This window comes from Polistes dominula, unplaced genomic scaffold, assembly GCF_049000335.1.
Source record: "Polistes dominula isolate Pdom_NZ unplaced genomic scaffold, Pdom_raw_medaka contig_19, whole genome shotgun sequence".
NCBI classification, from domain to species: Eukaryota; Metazoa; Arthropoda; class Insecta; order Hymenoptera; family Vespidae; genus Polistes; species Polistes dominula.
In genome coordinates this window covers 4,114,383-4,136,030 of record NW_028301058.1, presented here as the reverse complement: position 1 = coordinate 4,136,030, position 21,648 = coordinate 4,114,383, and the positions used below count along the sequence as shown (strand labels likewise).

The following is a 21,648-nucleotide window of genomic DNA, read 5'->3' as shown; positions in this document are numbered from 1 at the left end:
AATGTTTGTGAGTTTTAAAAAAATAGAGAACAAAACATTCATAAATCTAGTGTTAACATTTGTTCGACTATGGAACACCTATGCATAAACGCTTTCAAGCAGCTATCCACTTATTGACATTTTGATACATACACATATAAAAACTATGAATTATACTGTACGTATATATAGAAAAATCTTTATTTGTACTTGCAGGCAAATATTCGTTCGGTAAAAAGTATCCAAAGGTATATGACAAACAATTCATTTATATTTTATGCATTTTATTGTATAACGATACAACATCTGAAAATATTTATTTCATCGTACATTAGAAATGCACCATATGCGTGCATTAGAAAATTATATTGCCGGCAATAAACAAAAATAATCCTTAATTTATATCTTAATTTTTGTTAAGAAGACAATAGTTTATTAGCAAATCCTCCGATGAAGATTAACAACAACGTGGTTATATTAAAATATATAGCTTATAGTTAGTTATAAGCATATCGCCATTGATTTGCTCCTTCTATAATGTTTACGTTGATGCTTTAATTTGAATGCGAAAGCTCTATCATTTATATAATTTATATCGTTTACTTTTATTTTGTTCATTGACCAAATAAATGCTGCTCTTTGAAATAAAAACATTCAAACTTATATTAAACATTTGAAATTTATATGACGAATGACTTACAATGTATTGAGATTATTTTTCCTCCAATAAATTTGTTTGTTTACAGAAAAAGAAGAAAAATGAACATGTTAAAGAATATTGTTTTGTAATTATTTAGTGACCATATAGTAGTATGTAGTAAATATAACACACATAGGAATAAGAAAGTAAGATAAAGAAAATATGATCGAGAAAACTTGTCGATAGATCGAGCACATAGATTAGAGCTTTTAGACTGTATGAAATAATGATTATTGAGAAATCATGATCTCATAATCAGGGAAGCCGACCTCGGCGCCTCCGAAAGGTATGTAACAAACACCGTGAGATGCTTGCACCTTGCCGATAGTTAAAGTGCCTTCGTGATGTACACGACCAACGAACAAAGGTTCGCCATCTTCCGTTTCTCCAGCAGGAATCGCATTAGCTGGAATGTTACCGCCGCTCACCGATACCCAGGACGGATGGCAACCACAAAGTACCTATAATAATTCATTTCTATTAATTCTTTGTTTCAACGTTTGATCTTTCAATCAATTGAAAATATTCTTCTTTTTAGTTTGACGAAACAGTTGAAGATGACGTAAGTGTCAAATATGTATACTACATACTACATATTTACATATTACATAATATTGTATATATGTAATATGCATATATATATTATAACAAAAAAAAGCTCGTGGATTTGACACGTGACTAAAGTGAAACTTCTTAAGGGATTACGTTACCCTAAAATTTTCAAAATTTCATTTTTTTTTACTTAATAAATTATTTAAACTTTTAAGAGTATTTTAAGCGATTAAGCATACAAACATTCAAAGTATTACTTAAGATTAGCAATTTTAAGTTTACCTTGTCATCGTAATGGTCTAAGAGCTGGCTACATAAAAATGCATTTATCCGCTTTAAGATTTATTTCTATTGAAAAAGGTACCTTTGGTATAGCTGAACATAAATCTGCAAGTCTGCCATCGCAAAACTGGGGCCTAAAGCGGGGGAGTACAATTAAAAACGTGAAATTTAGGTGTGAAAAAAATGATAAGCTTCAAGGATTCTAATTATGGAAAATGCTTGTATTTATATTAAGGAATCGCGAAAAAATATTGGCAGACAGTTTGCTCGGGGTTAAAGTGCCGGCAGAGCGCGCCAAAGGGGTGTAAAAATTACTTTAAAAAAAATCACAAGGTCATGAACAAAAACTTTTTCATTTTATTATTTAAAGATTAAGAAAACAAGTTACTAAATGGCAGGCAAAAATTTTGGGGCTATAGCCTTGGCAGACGCTATAATAGCCCACATAACATAAAAACTTTCTAAAAACTTTCTAAAACATTTCTTGAAAAGCTTTAAACCTTTCAAAAAGGTTTCTAAAAAATCTTTCTACAAGGTATTTTACTGATAGATTAATCTATCTTTTAATTGTTGTATAAATCAAGTTTTATTTAAACAATAAATAAACATTCGATAATATTCGGCTTCTTCGGCTTGTAAAATTGAAAGCCGAAAAATGGGTCACAAAATTTTTAAAGTGAAAATGGGCACCTATTATAAAATAAAAAAGATGTTTGCAGATCACACGTGTTAGAAGTGAAACTTTCAAAAATCTAAGTTTCGAGAGAATGAGACGAATGCACAATTTCAAGAGTAAGATAATTGTAGGATTTATTTATTATAATTCTATTACCATATATAATAAAGGTCACCGGTATGATCTCTGGGTGGAATAGTTGAAAAAACAACAATTTTCCAAATTCAAGCAATAAAAATGGAATGCTATCTATTTTTATGGTATATCGCATATGTTTACATAGGAATCCGAAGTTCTTCAAAGGATACCGACACTGCACAAAGGGTTTTTATTGCACCAATATATCCCGATAATCCTAAGGTTTGTTTATGGTTTTATGGCCTTTCTAATCTTTGAATAGAGTTTTCCTTTCCAAAAAATAAGATATAAAGAAAAGGACTGAATACTAATTTTTCGTCTACATCTGCTACACTTAAAACTCTATGTACCTAACCACCTAACACATATGTTGACAATGACAATAAAGCAAAATAAAATACTCAATTTTGCTGCTGCAACTGAGAAGAGATTAGTGAGGGTGAATAATAAAGTTCAAGAGGTACGATTGCAGCGTGACTTATTCGGACGTATGCTAGCTATATCGATGAGTGAAAACACTTATGTTGAAAAAATTCTATCATACCCTCTAACACCCGTTCCAATGTCTATGTGTCACTTGAATGGATCTATTTATAAAACAGATAAATCTGCTCTATTCAAATGTTTGGAAAGAGATGTTCAAAGTAAGGCTACGATTTATACCGATATTTGTTTAATAGATGGATTTTTTTATCCATTGTATTAAGGACTTTCCAAAGACATTTGGCAGTGTTTCGAAAAAAATACTGCAAATGGTGACTAACGACAAAGCCCAAGAAATACACATAATTTTTGATAGATATTGGTCACCTTCTATCAAAGACTATGAAAGGTCACAGCGAGGAGGTTTCTCTGGTAATTGCATGTACGCAATTTCTGGGCCAGAGCAAGCAAGACCAGCCGATTTCAATAAAGAGCTGAGAAATAGTTATTTTAAAGAAGCATTAGTGAATTTTTTATTAAATCACTGGAAACAGCAAGAAATGATTCCGTTTTTAGGAAATAAAAAAGTGCTACTTAATTTTGATAAATGCTATCAATATGAAATTCAAAAAGAGAGCATTTTATTTTCAATTAATGATAATTTTACGCTCGATTTGCATGAAGAAGCAGATAAAAAAATTGTATACCACGCGTGCAATATTGAATCAACAGCAAATATTGTAATAAAATCCTCCGATACAGACATTTTAATTATAATGTTAGCTAATATCATTAATGTTCGACAAGGTAGCAAAGTTTATATACAAACAGGAGTTTGGAATAAACAGAGAATCATTGACGTTTCAGCGTTGTATGAAACGTTAGGTGATTTATTCTGTCAATCATTGCCAGTATTTCATGCCTTAACTGGCTGCGATTTTAATCCTGCATTATTCAGGAAGGGAAAGCAACGCCCTTTACAGATACTCAGAAAGAACGAAGAGTTTCAACAAGCTTTTAATCAAATAGGCTCTGAAGACTGTGACGAAAATAGCGTATTTAGGTGCTCGAGAAATTTGTTTGCAATTTATATAGTTTTAAGTCTATGAATTCTGTAAATAGTGCCCGATTCGCATTATTTTTAAAAACTTATAAAGTAAACGACTTAGACGAACCATTCCAGAAAAAAAATTACAGAATTTTGATGCTTCGACTTTACCGCCCAGCCAGGCTGAATTGACGCAGCATTTATTAAGAACAAAATATATTGCCACAATATGGAAAAATGCTTACAAAAAAATACCGTCAATTTTAAAACCAGAGAATTGTGGATGGTTAATATCTGAAGACAAATATAAATTCAACTGGTTTGACGGACCGCAGCTGCCCAGTACAGTAAAAGATGTACTTGATACTGAAATTATTGAAGATAAAATACTTTATCATAGAATATATAAAATTTCTTTTTACTTCAATGTGTAAAAATCCTACTATATTTCAGGCGATGATGCAGGAATCGAATCTGAGGAAGATTCTATATATAAAAGCGAAGATAATTTTCCATCTGAGTCAGACACTGCCAGCGAAATTGAGTAGCATCTGTTAATATTTTTGCAGTATTCGATTATTAAAGATATGAATATATATAACATAGTGTCATTTTTTGTCTTTCTAACAATATATTCACAGTATAATAATTTCATATTGTTGGAAATAGATCTCAGAGTGCTTGCATTTATAATTTCCCGCGTGTTCTGTTCAGGAGATAAGGTTCGATATGTATATCGATGGACAATGAAGCTTGGCGTATTGTTCTTGTATTCGACCTGCTTTCTTTTTGTTTCGACTAGTTAGTCCGTCGCCAACGCTCGATTAGTAAAGACGTTCAAATGTAACTCACTGCTGTTTTATATATTAAAGTATGTTAATAGTTATCATTAATTAAGTGTATACCTTACGCATCCTCCAAAGCCATTTCCATCACATATTTATTCCATAATTAAATATCAAGCGCGTTGAGCGCGATTACAAATCTTCTATTATAGCGCGCTTTTTCAAGCCGTCTGCCAAGGCTTTAGCCCCACAATTTTTGTCTGCCATTTAGTAAATTGTTTTCTTAATCTTTAAATAATAAAATAAAAAAGTTTTTGTTCATGACCTTGTGATTTTTTTTAAGTAATTTTTACACCCCTTTGGCGCGCTCTGCCGGCACTTTAACCCCGAGCAAACTGTCTGCCAATATTTTTTCGCGATTCCTTAATATAAATACAAGCATTTTCCATAATTAGAATCCTTGAAGCTTATCATTTTTTTCACACCTAAATTTCACGTTTTTAATTGTACTCCCCCGCTTTAGGCCCCAGTTTTGCGATGGCAGACTTGCAGATTTATGTTCAACTATACCAAAGGTACTTTTTTCAATAGAAATGAATCTTGAAGCGAATAAATGCATTTTTATGTAGCCAGCTCTCCGTCTATAAGAGTTTCAGTCGGAAGAGCATAGCGAGAAAAGACGATCGGAAAAGTAAATGTAGCACCTTTATCGCTTTTGGTGATCTCTTAGTATGAGTGTGTGTTTGAAAATTTATTGTGCAAAGCGTATAAAAGGGAATGAGTACGCAATTACATAAAATAAAAAAAGATAATGCTGGTATAGGTGGTAGAGTACTAGCGAGGGTAGTACAGTATGCGGACGAGATAGTGAGGGATTACCAGTGCGGTTTTAGGAGAAATAAATCGACTACAGACCAGATCTTTACGATTCGGCAGATCTTAGAGAAAAAAATGGGAATTTAATCATCAGATACACCAACTTTACATCGATTTTCAAAAAGCGTACGACTCGGTAAAACGAGAAAGAATGCTCGAAATACTAATACGACAGAGGATACCAAAAAACCTGGTCGACATAGCTCAAGTTTCCTTAACGAAAACTAGGATTAAAGTGGGAACAGGTAATCAAATGTCGAAAACTTTTAGTATGCAGAGCGTCTTAAAACAGGGGACGCATTGTCACCTCTTTTGTTCAATTTAGTACTGGAATTTGCTGTCAAAGAACTGCAGAAAAGTAAAAATGGTCTGCAGTTAAACGGGACAACGCAACTGTTGACATATGCGGACGATATTGCTTTGCTAGGGGACAATATAGAGTTGTTAATTAATAACGCAAAAATATTAATAGATAATACAAAAGATCTGGAGCTACAAATAAGCGTGGAAAAAACCAAATATATGATCGCTGAGAGATTTCAGAATGTGCCTACAACTAAAACTTTGGTCATCCGGGATAAAATTTTTGAACGGGTCAGCAACTTTAGGTATATTTAGGATCGATCATAAACCAGAGGAACGAAATTAACGAATAACTTAAGAAAAAAATCAATTTATGCAATGCATGCTTTTATTCAGTCAATAAATTACTCAGCTCGCGGTTGCTGTCTAGGCGTTTAAAAATTGGGATATACAGGACAATCACCCTACTGGTAGTCCTTTATGGTAGTGAAACGTGGTTACTTATGTTACGGGACGAAAAGAAATTTAGGGTTTTCGAAAATAAAGTTCTTCGTACAATCTTCGGTGATTATTAACTTCGGACATTATTAACATCGTACAATCGCGTCGATTAACACTATGCCGTCCGACGACACCACAGTGGTGATGTGTACAAACTAGCGGTCAACGGCCAGTTACACCACAGTGGTGTCGAGTGCAAACTAGCGGCCAACAGCCGGCGACGCCACATTGGTGTTGTGTGCATAGAATCGCTTAGTTGGCGGCGACAGCACTTTAGGAACTTTTGCTTTCTGCTAGTGCTTTGTTTCGGTAACAATAAGTTACACAAGTCATCAAGTTTTTTATTTGTATAAATTTTTGTGCCCTTTTATTATGGCAGACGAAAGAGACGATACAAATATTTACGACGAATGCTCAGACGTCTTGTCTGGCGAAACCAATAAACGAAAACGAAGAAACTGCCATGTATGTTCCAAAAACAGAAAAAGAAAAATAACAAACTTAATGTGCAAGTCTTGTGGAGTTGCCTTACATCTTGGAGACTGTTTTGCTGCGTACCATACGAAAGAGAAATACTAAGTACCAAAGAAAATGCAAAAAAACAAATATATAAAAGAAACAAATTTTGTATCTATTTACATATGTATATCTTCGAAATTTCATGAAATTAGGGGAACAGGGTTGAGAACTTATGAGAACTAACGATGAGATTAGTAAAACTTAACAATTTATAATCTCCCGATAATTTCAAGAACGGCCGGCGACAAGTCAAGTGATCCGAGTTAGCGCTGCCGGCGCCAAGCGAATAAACATTTACGAATCGTGCGGACGGCAAAGTGTTAAGATAGGCTGATCACGTGGCGCACATGGGGGAGGATCGAACGGCGCATAAAATACTTTTTTTTAATTATATATAAATATATATATTTTTTTATTATTTTTATTATATTTATATTTAACGGGGAAAGACCACTAGGTAGACAAAGACGTAGAAGAGAGGACAATATTAGAAGGGATCTTAAAGAAACAGGCTACGAAGACCGCGAATAAAGGGATCGCGCTCAGGGACGGGAACACTGGCTGGATTTGGTATTTGCGGCAATAAACTATCGAGTTCCTAATGCCAATTAATAATAATAATAATAATAGATGTTAGAATAAGTATAAATACGTCATTTAAAACCATGAAAGATGCGATATGGTCAACTTATTACAATAAGATATCTACTGATGAAAATTCACAACATGGCAAGTGCCCGGCCGGCAATGATACCTGGTATTCGTATCAAAAAGCAAAAGCTTCTAGAACTTTGGATTCTTAAAAATATAAAAATTCAATTCCTGTAATTGTCCAAGAAGTAATTAAACCGATGTACGATAGATTAACTGATACCGATTTATTAGAACGTTGTTTGAAAGAATATATCCAAGATATCAATGAAAGTCTGAACGCTGTAATTTGGTCTCTAGCTCCCAAAGTACATTATAGTGAGGCAAAAATTTTTAAAATTGCATCTACACACTATAAATACATGCATAAATACACTATATTAATGTAAAATGTATATATTATGCAATTATTAAAACTTGAAATTGTCCCAAGTGTGCTGCTATTAGTTGAAAAGTTATATTTTCAATGAATATCCATAGCCAACATAAGAGCACAATGGGAAATTAAAGAGGCTAGAAAATTAAAATGAGCAGCACAAAAGAAATCAAAGGACATCACAGCAATAATAGAATACCTCATGTACCTATTTCTCTCCCACCATTAATATAAAGTTCACCCTTCAAAACCTTCCCAAAAGAAGTTTCACTTCGATAAAAATCTATTTGTACGTTGAAAATGATTATTTTGAAAATATTTAATAGTGGAGCCAATTTTTTAATGTTATATGATTTCATCGATAAAAGCACCTGATAATCCGTTTTGCCATGTTCAGCGCCGCCCCAAGGAACGTAGCAGACGCTATGACTAGGTTTCACCTTGCCAGGTAAGAGAGCACCTTCATGATGAGCTCTACCTACGAACAAAGGTTCGTCGTCCCTTCCTCCTTCGACTGCACCTGGTGGGACCATGCCACCTGCTGCATCACACCAGCATTGACTTCCGGTATCGAGTCCTTGGACTTGTAATGGCGCGGAAGGTGCAACATTTGGATCTACAATAAATTTAATTTATTATTACTCCTTAGTTATCGATCCTAATAACTTTGTTGAATTATTAAATAAAAAAAATTTTTTCATTAAAAAATCCACACATACTTTTCGTATACATAAAACACCAAAATAAACTTGTCAATGATGAAATTTTTGTTATAATAATGATATTAATAATAGAGTTATTATTGTTATTATAATGTATATGTATTGTTATTTAAAAAAAGAAAAAGAAATATTAATTGAAATAATTGAAATAGTTCGATTCCTTGTGAATTCTGGTCAGTTGTCCGTGTTACGATATTCTGCCGAATGCAATCAATCGAACGAATAAAGACACTTCTTCTCTATGCGACATGCAGGATTGGGCATAAAATTAAAAAAATAAACTAGATAGCTCAGCCAATCACCAAGAAGCACTAAAGGTAACGTATATACAACGTGCAGAAAGAAGACAAACTTAATGTGCGTACTTATAAAAATATGTGAATAACATATACGTATACATATATACATACATATACATATACATATACCTAAGTATATAAATATACCCAAATATACATATGAAAAAAGAGAAATATAAGACCAACTATCCATAGGTATGATGTTTTATTTCAGTTATTAGATCGAACTTCCGGTAGCGAGAATTACCGATACTTTGACATAAGACACACAATGAGTATCAAAAATGTGTATCCGTATTGTATTATGAAAGATGAACTTTAAGAGACATGCGCGTCTCTCTAAGAGGCATGCGTATTTCTCTACGAGAAACTGCGTGTATTCTCACCCAAGCGAAAAGACGATTTCTTTATTCAACGAACCCGAGATCCGTCAGTGCTCGTTAGCCCTGACTAACTAGTAGAAAATAATAATGTCAAAAGGAACAAAAATTTTATTTAAATCTTGTAAATCTAATTATAAGCTCTGACAATGATCTCGAGTAATATAAAAAAGAAAATGAATAACAATAGAAAAATAATAAAAAATACAAAAGAAAGAGAGATTACTTTTTTGAGGGGAACCGACGGAGGAAGGATACGCCAAGTTAGGTGCGAAACGAAGTTTCCAAACTCCTTTAGCACCCCAACCGGTGCGTACGCCAATGTAACTGACGCCAATCGGATTTGGATCTAGCCACTCCATGATTACGGGTCCGCGTTGATCGCCGGATTTGACCGTTATGCGTCCATCAAGCCAAGAGATAGAAAATCTCTTAAAATCGTTCTGGTTCAGGAGGTTTGGAGTGTCCATGCGTACCTATTGCCCCAAAATCAACGCGTTATAAACACGACGCGACACGACAGGACACGACACGACACGACACGACACGATATGATACTATACGATACGCGACATGACAAAACGCGAACAAGAAACCTGACGCTATTGATCGATCGTTACGCAAAAGTCAGGTTTTGGAAAGAAAAAAAAATTTGAACAAAATTTTCGAACCTTGTCAGGCTTTTTACGATCGTATCTGATGACCGACGCAGTATTTTCCCATCCCCCCAGCATGCACTCGTACATCGGACTCGTTTCTTCCTTTGCATCGGTCAAAGCAACGTGCGCGTTGCTTTGGGCCTTGACTTCGATGAACACAGCTCCGGCTCGCACCGCGTGGTATTTGTAGACGAGCTCATCTTTTGTTTTCAAAGGTATGCGTCCTTGCATATATACGAATACATTAGATACATGAAATTATTTTGATATTATAATAGATCAACTTAAGCGTTAAACGTAGTTTTTCGTAATTTGTAAGTACTTTCTTTTCCTTTAAAATAAGATAAATAAAAAATATTCCTATTATTATATGTATATCTATACTATTATATATTTAAAAAAAGAACATGTTTTAATTATAACATTGAATGATTGGAGGACTGAACTTTGTTCGTTGATTGAAAATATCTGACCGTTTTTTTTAAATGTGCATTGTCGTTATAAAGAAAAACGCGATGAGTTGTTTATAGGCGGTGCAAAATTTTCGTGCTTAAGGATGACATACATATACATAAATATAATATATGCATGAAAATAAAGGAGCATTCTCAAAGCATAATCTACCAAGAAAAAAATGACCATATGCATGTACGGCTTCAGGTACGGTTACAGGCGTACAGCTACAAAAACTACATGATCAACAAGCCTTGCCTAATGGTTCTCCTGTATTATACATTACGTACAACCACGGTTATCCCCGATGCATCTGGCTATGAAGATCATGGTGAGTTAGATAAGTCCCGTCCGAAATTGGAAAAAGTACCAAAAATTAAATATATACACGTTCAATCTGTCGAATATTATTTCGTACTTTCTTTACATTCTATTTTAAATATATACACGATTTTACCCTCTTCGATCATAGCTTAAAAAATTTATTTTCTATAAATAATAGCATTGCGTTTAAATAATGAAGGGCAACATAAGATTTATGCTCTAATTTCTACGTTCTATATTCTACGAGATAATCAAGAAACATGAAATATATTGTCCCTTTTTTAATAATATAACGCACAGCCCTAAACTAATTTACAAATCCCAAGCACCAAAGCAAATTTCAAAGATTTACCTTCGATCAACCATTCTCCGGAGGCTCCCCAACCAGTGCAAACACCAAAATATCCTATACCGAATGGTTCGGGATCATGATAGGATAAGAACGAGCTCGGTTCACCTTCCTTACCAACTGTGATTTCGCCTTCATGCCATCTAAATATGATTTATATTATATATATATATATATATATATATATATATATATATATATATATATATATATATATATTTATATTGTTATAAATAACAATAATGTAATCTTAGCAATATATGTATATCTGGCTGCATTTACTTATCTTACATCATAAATTATGTATCCAAAGTTCTATTGGCTTGGGGAAAAAGCTTCTTCGTTATATAAATATTATCAGATTTATGAGCTTCTAAAAGAATCTACCAAAAAAATATGAAGAAAACTCTTGCCCCAATTAATTATTTTAAAGAGTTATAATTAATCGTACCTAATCCAAAATCCACGAAAATCATTACTTGTCAAGATTTCTGGAGTTTCTGCCTCTGCAACTTCCGGTTTAGCTCTGTTCTTACGAATAACGGATTTCGTGTTGTTCCAGCCACCAATGAAAACCTGATACCAATGATACAGTAAATATTTCCAAATATTTTTTGTTTATTTTTCGATCAAAATTATCAAAATAACTTTAAACAGACAATTACTGACCTCATACATGGGTTCACCCTCATGGGGACCGGTAGTAAGCGCGATGTGGGCATCATTAGCTGCTTTAACTCGAAATTGAACTTGTCCGCTAGTTACCGGATAGAAGTTATACTCCAATTTATCTTCCGTTGAAAGTGCTGTAAAATTAATGAAATTGTTAATTAGAAACACACAAACGGAATTAATATAATATCGTAACGAACATACACAATGTAAAACTTTATAGAATAATGAAAGTAAAAGTTTTGAATGATCGGTTCTCAAGTCTGTCAATATTTTAACTCTTATCGGTCGTAAATCACGTAGGAAGTGACTTGCAAATAATAAAAATATGTTATTAATAATTAAATAATTAATAATTTTATATATTTTTTGTACTCCTTCAACAAAAATAAATAATTTCTAAAAAATAATAAGTTGTTTCTATAATACTGAATAATTTTATTTGTTTGTGTGTTGAATAATATTTATCTGAACCACTTATAACTTATGTTAGTGAGAATCATCAATATAAAAACTTGACGACCGATAAGTGTTAATATTGCCAACTATGAATTCGCAATATTGTATTAATCGATTATAGTTAAATAATCGTTAAATCTAGTTTGATATAAAAAAAAAAGATAAGTTATTGCTATGAATTATAACAAAATATGCTCATATCTATTTTCTCGGATATATATTTACGGGGGGGGGGGAGGCATGGAGGGAAAGTCGAAAATAGGTGTGACGAAACGAGACGGAACGGGACAGGAAGGACGGGAACGGGACGGGAACACGTCGAGACATCCTGACGCCAGTTAGTCTATTGCACGTAGTAACGTGATTAAGAAAGTAGGACATGTGTAGGACACTTTAATCAATAATGTAGCTGACGATAATCGCGAAAAAGAATATTTCGTAAATGGAATAAATATGATTTTTCATGGATGTACAGTTAAAAAAAGTTCGTTGATTGAAGAACGCATTATTTACTTCTGCAACATTTTTTTAAGCTACAATTTTTAAGCTATAATCGTTAGTGTTATCTCGTGCTCCGATTAAGTTTCATAGACAAGTTATTATATACCAGATTTTTTCAGATAATTTAAATAATTGTTTCTTTTCGTTAACAAAAAAATATCACGTTAATAATATCATTTGAAAATATTTCCCTTGTTCGGATTCTAAAGAGTTGATTTTACAGAAATCGTTAACACTAGATTGCCCAAAGAAGTCATTTTGACTGTTATTTTTAGTTTTAATTAGAAAAAAAATTATGCATATAATGATACAATTTTTTAGAATTGTGTTGACTTTTTGTACAACATATAAATGCGTTTATTAATAATTGTAGTTTCCTCCCCCCCCTTCATTTCCGATAAATATATGTGTTATACCTATATTGTTGAAAAGCAGTCGTTTTGACTGCTTGGGAAATTTAAAATAATCAAATGATTCTTATTATTAAATTGAGTGATTTATGGTCAGCAAAGTGAATTTCTTAGAAAAACTATGGCTAGAAAAAAGTTCAAGCAAATCCTACGATTTATTCGTTTTGACAAAAAAAACCGAAAGAAGTAGGCGCCTACAAACAAATAAATTTGCCTTGGTTTCGGAAATATGGGATAAGTTAATTGAAAACAATCAAGCTTGCTATCAACCAGGGCAAAATATAACAGTTAACGAGCAATTACTTCCTTCAAAAGCCAAGTGCAGATTTACACAGTATATGCCTAATAAACCCAACAGGATTCAAATTCTGGCTTGCATCAGATGTTAGCAGCAAATATGTTTTGAATGATTTTCTCTATTTGGGGAAAGATGAACAACGACCATCGTCAATGCTTCTGAGTGAACAAGTTGTTCTAAAATTTGTCGAGCTATATACAAGCTGTGGAAAAAATATTACGACCGATAACTTTTTCACTAGCATGTCACTCGTGACAAAATTATTGGCCAAAAAAACAACTCTAGTTGGAACTATTAGAGAAAATAAAAGAGAACTACCAAAAGCAGCCAAACAAACGAAGGATAACATGCCTCGTTTTTCTACTCTGTTGTATAAATCAGAGAATTTTGTTCTTACAATATACAAAAGCAAACCAAATAAAAGAGTAGTTGTTCTAAGTTCTAAGCATAAATTTGTGAAAATTGATAAAAGTAATAAACAAATGTTATCAGAATCTATTCAATTTTATAACAGCACAAAATTTGAAGTTGATATGGCGGAGCAATTGACCAGAAAACATATAGTAAAAGCTAGTTCTCGTAGATGAACCCTCCAAATATTTTTCAATATTTTAGATTTGGCTACTATAAATGCTTGAATCATTTACAAAGAAACGATAGGAATACAAATACAACGAAAAGAGTTCTTGTTTCAATTAGCAGAACAGCTTTCTACCGAATACAGAGCTGCAATATCATCAAATGCAACCCACTCTAACAAACGCAAAATTTGTCAAGTACAACTTTGTCATAACAACAAAACAAATAATATATGTGAAAAATGTCAAAAGTATGTTTGCGGAAGATAACACATAAAAAGATTTCCACTTTTATTTACATAAAATGTACAAAGAATAATGCATGAATTACTTTTTTTCCAAGTAAAATAAATTTTTTTTATTGTTAATATTTATAAATAACCTGTTTTATAACTGTAAATAATATAAAAAAAATATTTAAAATTAATTTTAAATAAATTTTTTTTACACATTAGGTATTCTTTCACAATGCAAACATTTTGATTGCTTTGGGCAATATAGGTATATACAAAGTTTCAGTCTTACTAGTGTTAAAATGTCAAAAGATTTTGAAATTTTGTAATGAGCCGTGTAACCTTTGAAAAAGAAATTAAAATATTTTCCTTGCTTAACTTATATTTATGTATTTTTTTCCTTTTCCAAGCAAAATATTGCGTAAAACTCGTTGAATGTATAAGGAAACAAAATAATAAAAACGTTCTATCTTGGTCCGTAAACATATAACGATTAGTAGGAACGATTCGTTCGAAAATTTAACACTTCACAACAGCGACGATGAATGTTCCTTCAACTCATTGAAAATTGTAATCACGGAAACCCATCATGCTCGTAAATTGATTCGTTTCGTTCGATTTTAATATTTAACAACACGCGTAGCTAAGAATGAAATCAATGGCTATTTTCGTTTAAATACATCCTCTTCGTGTACAATGATTAAAAGATTATTGCTTAAAATTTAAGCAATAATCAACAATTCTGCTCGATGATATACATGGTGATTCACCAGCTTTTTCCACTTAAATAGCTTCGAAAGTATGATAGTAGCAGAAAAATGGAGAAGGAAAAAGTTGCATGAAAAATTCAGGACTACAATATGACATTAGACAATATGACAATTACTTTTTTACTAGGTTGAGTCATTTTCGAGATTTATTGGTCAACGTTGTTTTGTTAAATACAATGTTATTATATATTGTAATACTTATTTTCGGATAGTAGTTGTCAAGACAAATCCAATGATATGAATTTAGGTGGCAAGAGCTGGTGAATCACCCTCTATTATTATTGTTCGAGGATATTAGACCTTGAGATCAACGAAGATTGAAGTTTTTAAAAACGATAGATGTTATAGTGTAATTCAACTCTCTCTGATGTTGACGTAGAATGATTAATCCGCAAGATATATCGTCTTTCACATCTCTAATTATTTCTAATGACTAATTGTATGCAAAGTTAAAAATAATTTTTATTTTCTAACAAACATTCTTTGCAGAATTATTCGTAAACCTATCGAAGGTATGAGCTTGCATTGAGTAACGGTGAGATTGCATGAGAGAAGGTGATGCATATATTAGATACGCAGATATTTATGTTAGATACATACATATGTATGTAAATATGTATGTATGTATATATGTATGTTGTAGATGGAGAAGTTATACTGCGAAAGTTACTTTTCAAACGAAGGTTATTCATCAACATCATAAAAGAAAGGATACATTTTTCTAGCCATTTCTACCTTTTACATATATATATATATATACGTTAAATTAATTCATAGTTAATCAATAAGTAGGTAATTCGAGGTCATCGACGAGTCGGTCGATGTCAGTCGTGAGTAAACGTCATTATAAGATGATGTCATTTCATATTTAAGACTATATTACTTCACTTAAGAGGATGTAGATGATCTAAATTCTACAAAGATCTTATCGTATTATTAAGAGACGCGAAGAAACTATGATAAAATACAGTGTATGTGTTAATGCGATTAGAACATTCTACAGAATGCCCAGAGAGTTTTGGTCAATCTAAAATTAAAAATTAAAAGTATTTAAAGCACGAGGAGAAGAGTATTGTTTAAATTTTCATGGTTTATTTAATTTACAATAGCTTCGGATGTTTTCCCCTCTCTCCCCCTTCGTGAGCTAAATACACCCAATTGGAGTATATTTTATAAATCAATCGAAACTTTTCGGTTATTCTATAGAATGACCAGGCAATTTGTAAAATACCTGCTTATTATACAGGGTGATTCTTGGAACGGAAGCGGGTAATACCTTTTTTTAAGTAACAATAGAAAAAAATCATAAAAGAAAAAGTTATATGGCACAACAAATGTCAACTTTCTATGACCTTACTTTTTTTGAAGATGCATCGATGCACCCGCTAGATGCAGTTAAACTTTTTTTTAAATAGAACTTTATATATATTTTTTTACACTATTCGATTCCTTTTTTTATTCTGCGTTAAAAAGTATTAAGTAAAGGTCATCAAAATATCAATAGTTGACGCGATAGTTCCCGAAAGTTTCTTTTTTTTTTTTCTTTTTTAAATCATTTTGCGCGCACAATATTTTTTATATTGAATAATATACAGTAAAGAAAAAAGGAATATAGAGTAGAATTGATATTATTTAGTAAAATAACATAAAAAATATTATGCATACATTATCGTGCAACTTATCACCAAGAAAAAGGAAGAAATTTTCGCGACGACCTAATACTATTATTGTCCCCATAACGCATGCATTAATATATTTTATGTGATTATAATTATAACGGATCTCATTGTTAAATTCGAAAAAAATATGGCTAACTATATGCTTGAAATTCTTTTCAATATTGTGGATTCTTGGTTGTAATCTTAGGTTAACACTCGAAGGTCAACCGCTTCTACTATTACGACGACGACGAAGACGACAACGTGTGATTCATCGTCGTATAATAAAAATTAATAATTATCGAAATAAAATATAGGAAATATCGTTAAAGTTAGTGCTCGTTACTAAGTAAAAAAAAAATCATTCTACGATAGCGACATGTTTTCGATCAGTCGTTTAACAGATGCAGAACAGCTGCAAAACCTTATTAAGCGTATTTAAAAAGGATAAATATTTTATAAACAACAAGACGAGAATACACGCATCGTTGTCTTGACTATTAACATGCTGCTAATAAAATTTTCTACGAAAGTGACGCAACGACTCACGGAAAATATTAACGTCTTCGAATTGGCTTTGTCCAATAATGTAGGACGTACTGTATTCGTAATTAACATAACACCGAGAAAATGAGTGTAATTGAGCGAATTAGTCATTGCGCAACGATGAATCTCGTTATTTCGGTAATCACGATTACGAAGCTGCTCATTTTGATGTACCGAAATAAAGATTTTCTAGATAATGTGTTTGAGAAGAACGTAATTTGTATTTTGAAAAAAAGAAAGTTACAAGAGTTACTTCAATTGTGTGGTATCTAATAAAAAAAGGAGGTCTAACTCGTTACTATTTATCGAGTCGTTTTTTTTTTAGCAGATAATGTTGGTCTTTTAGAACTTGCTGGAGGAAACATGAGTAGACTACTGTGTATATTATTAGCAAAAATTGAATTCTGGTTAAAAGTAGGATTTATTCACGAATATATAAAACGTTCCTATCGAAATTTCATTTCATTAGAATAAATCGTAATTTTGTCACACACGATTTTCACTATCAAATAAAGATAAAAGGTATTTTTTTTTGTTTTAGAAAAAGAAGAAAAAACAGAAAAAAGAAGAGATACTCATATACTTGAATTTTTTCAGCTTGTAACGCGGAAAACAATTTAGAACAGTGTACCTTCTCCTCGATGCCATTGACCTCCCATGGCAACTGTCTCTCGTTTACTACTCGCAACACATTTTCTTTCATAGAACTCTTTACTTCCTTAATACGTTGCAAAGAAATTCGAAATGTCCTAATTAAATATATTTAGCAATATACCATTTTTCTTAATTTCAATGAAATACGATCGATATGTAAAATCTACGCGTATGTGTATGAGAAAAATGAATAAAATATTATATATCTTTACGATTCGTCAATAGCATTAGAATGGTACACAAAACATTGAACGAGGGAAACTATAGATATGTATCTAACTATATATATTAAAATCATAAAAAGAGTTATATGGAACATCCTGTATATATAGTGTATATATATATATATATATATATATATATATAACTATAATAATATAATACTAAATATAGCTATAATACTATATATAATTATATATAACTATAATAATAAAATATATAACTATAGTATAACTATATATATACAGGGTGTCCCATATAACTCTTGTCACGATTTTTTAAGTATTTACGATAACCTGACAAAAAAAAAATACTTTAAACAAAAGTTAATCTTTTTTTAATTGACTATACATTTCAATAAAAAAAGTTTAAAAAATTATTTTTTTTTCATGTTTTTTAAGGCTACCTTTATTTTTTTAAATTGCACCCTACATTGTTGACCTTACAGTATTATAGCCCATATTAATACGAATTCAACGAACTAGATACCATGGTAGTTATCGCAAGTACTTGAAAAATCGTGAAAAAATTTATATGGGACACCCTATATAAGACGCCTCGAATAAAATACCCAAATTTTGAAAGGAATATTGGGACAACCGATCTTGTCGGAGAAAATTCCAATGGGTGAGTCGTTTCTATTTATAGTAGATACCTTCCGATCGTACCTAGTTTAAAATATCATCAATTCTACTTTCTTTTTCGGTTGTGTTGAGTTTTACGATAGTTTAATTTCTAAGGATGAAGTCTCTCTTAAAAATATTATTTAAAAAAAACCACGCATTTTCTTTTTCTTTCTATTACAATAGTTAATTCTAGCAAAATACATAATATGTATAATAGATATTTACAAATATGTCGTGTCTTGCTTGTCAAACCGTTACAATAGCCATGCCGCAACCGGCATGACTGTAGACTATTTTTAGAGGCGCGTACACAAGATGCTTCTTTCTGAGAACGATTTATTTTTTGTTTTTTTTTTCTGGTTTTTTTGCACATCAAAGTCCTAAAGAGATTGAGTAGATCATAAATATTTTGAATAGATCATCTAATCTTCACTATTATCATCGTATAAATCTATTCGGTAAAAACTAATAGAGAAAATTTCAAAATGGCAATAAAACGCCATCAAGTATATATTTATATATATTTTAATAAATTATATTATTATAATCATTCGATTTTTGTAATATTCATTGAAATGCTGTGAATCAAACAAGAATAGAGATAGGAAAGAATAGATACTTTCTATGTCATGATGTCAGTGTGTTTCACTATTGTTATGCACGTACGATGCACATAATGATTCATTGTCAAACTAAACTATATGAATGTTAGTAATTGTAGCTCATTATATTTAATTACGCAATATATGCGGAAAACTATAATCCACGTTCGTTTTGCATGATCAATTTTCTTTCAACTTTAGATTATTATTTATTAACTCGAATTTTTCTCTATCGCGAACATTTTGATAATGTTATTCACATGTGGGTGTTATGAGACGTAAAATGATTCTTACAAAAGCAATCGAGATAATAAAAAGATGAGATGAAAAATTATTCGAGTAAAAAAATAAAATTAATTTTGCAAGTATTTCGTTTGATATAACGATGAATTGTATAAAAAAAAGATAAAAAAGATATTTAATCGATCTAACTTACAGATAGCCATGTTGAAAATCGAAGTAGTAATAAGAAATTCCTCGAGACGAAGACACCGACGAACTACGAACAGAAATCTTTCTGATACTGCGTCAAATTGGCACATTCGCATTGCCGTTAGGATGATCCGAGTGGGAGGCAGTATAGTTACGTTTTAAAACGCCATGTGGCGCTGTAGGTGGAACCGCGAATTTCAATTTTTCCTCTTACATATTAATAAAATTAAACATTATTTTTCACAAGATATCTAATTAATTTTCAACATATTATATATAAATAGAAATGAAAAATTTTCCTCAAAGGTAAAGCAATAATATGAAAATAATAATAAAAGAACCGCAAACTGGCAATTCGATTCTTTTCCGCCTAGTCTATTTAAATTGCTCATATTTTTACACGGTAACTGTTATATTTTATCTCTTGAAAAAAAAATTCCTCACTTTTTACGTAATTGAATTTAAACATATACTGATTTTTGACGATGAACGTATTGTTTGATATATAACAAATTTAAAATATAAAACACGATATCGTTATTAACGTAAATATTAATATTAATAAGAATAATTATATTTCGTTTGACTTCGACTCGTTTTCATTATTGGAAAAAATCCAATTCTTAAATCTGTGTCCTGTATTTATCTTACCCGAAAATTGTGTAATAAGTTATTATAAATTGTTACCGCGTTGAAATATCGTAGGCGCGAACGAGATTCGTCAGAAACCTTTAACATCGATGAGCTCATACCAATTACAATGTCCGCTGACCGACAATAGTAAATATACATATATACTGGGTGATCGGTAACTGGTGGTACAAGCGAAAAGGGGGTGATTCTACATGAAAAAATAAATCGAAAATATAGAATAAAAATTTTTCGTTTAAAGCTTTGTTTTCAAGAAAATCGACTTTGAATTTTCGCAAAATACGCGTGCACTTTATCATGTCTCGTTATAATCTCACTGTAGATCGTTGTCTTTATGGGACACGTAAATTACGAAGTAATCACAAAGTTTATTATTACAAAAATTGCTGAAAATGTTGCCCATTCTGCCGAACACATACTTTTTGCTCTTCTAATTAAATTTCTATGAACACTTTCTAACGTATTCGATTGTTTTAAAGTATGAAAGGCTACAATAATCTTTTCTCTCAATTGCTCGCAACTTGTGATTTCTTCAGAATAGACAATTGATTTAATATGACTCCATAAATAAAAGTCAAGCGGAGTTAAGTCAGGAGAGCGTTGTGGCCAAGCTATTGTTCCAGCACCACCAATCCAGCCTTGGTAATGTTGGTTTAAAAAATCTCTCATATGACGACTAAAATATGACGATGCACCGTCTTGTTGAAAAATAAAACTTCCTCTAGTATTCAGCGGTACATCTTCTAATAATTCCGGTAGTTTGTGTTGTAGGAAATCGAAATATGCTACTGACGTTACATTTCCTTCGAAAAAATATGGCCCAATAATTAGATGTCCGATTATGCCAGCCCAGACGTTTACGTTCCATCTTACTTGAAAATGTGTTTCAAGAATAGAATGAAGATTCTCAGTTTACCAATTATGCATGTTATGGACATTGAACATGCTGTCCTTTGTAAATTTCGCTTTATCGGTCCATAAAATTTTTAACAGAAATTCTGCATCGTTGGTATGCTGTTGAAGCAACCAATGACAAAATGCCTTTTGCGAAATCTTATCATGAGGCATGAGTCCTTGTACTCTGGTGATATGATTAGCATGTAAGTTGTTTTCGTATATAATTCGAAGAATCGTGGATGAACTAAGATTATACCGCAAAGAAAGGTTTCTTGCACTTATGTCAGAATGTTGCAACACGTCCTTTAGTATTTGCTCTTCAACATTCACACTAACACGTCGTCGACGACCACCATGTCGTCTAAGTGTTCAAAAGAACCATATTCGTCGAGGGTTTGTTCTGCTCTTTGAATAACTCGTCTGTCAGGATGTTGACGATTTCGATAC

The 21,648-nt window shown here is 31.9% G+C and overlaps 1 protein-coding gene across 2 annotated transcripts; it reads right to left on the bottom strand.

Moving 5' to 3' along the window:
* Window positions 1-246: 246 nt before the first annotated feature.
* Window positions 247-19,818, bottom strand: LOC107072577 (uncharacterized). Of its 2 annotated transcripts, XM_015332627.2 has the most exons (8): window positions 19,658-19,818; window positions 11,665-11,801; window positions 11,447-11,571; window positions 10,999-11,138; window positions 9,882-10,093; window positions 9,437-9,686; window positions 8,181-8,425; window positions 247-1,140 (listed from the first exon to the last, which is right to left on the bottom strand). In XM_015332627.2, exons 1-8 carry the CDS (start codon window positions 19,767-19,769, stop codon window positions 910-912), a joined length of 1,452 nt encoding a protein of 483 aa, XP_015188113.1. In that variant the 5' UTR covers window positions 19,770-19,818; the 3' UTR covers window positions 247-909. The 2 variants fall into 2 exon arrangements, with proteins under 2 accessions (XP_015188113.1, XP_015188114.2); XM_015332628.2 differs by lacking the exons at window positions 9,437-9,686; window positions 9,882-10,093 and adding an exon at window positions 10,613-10,639.
* Between the last annotated feature and the right edge of the window lie 1,830 nt (window positions 19,819-21,648).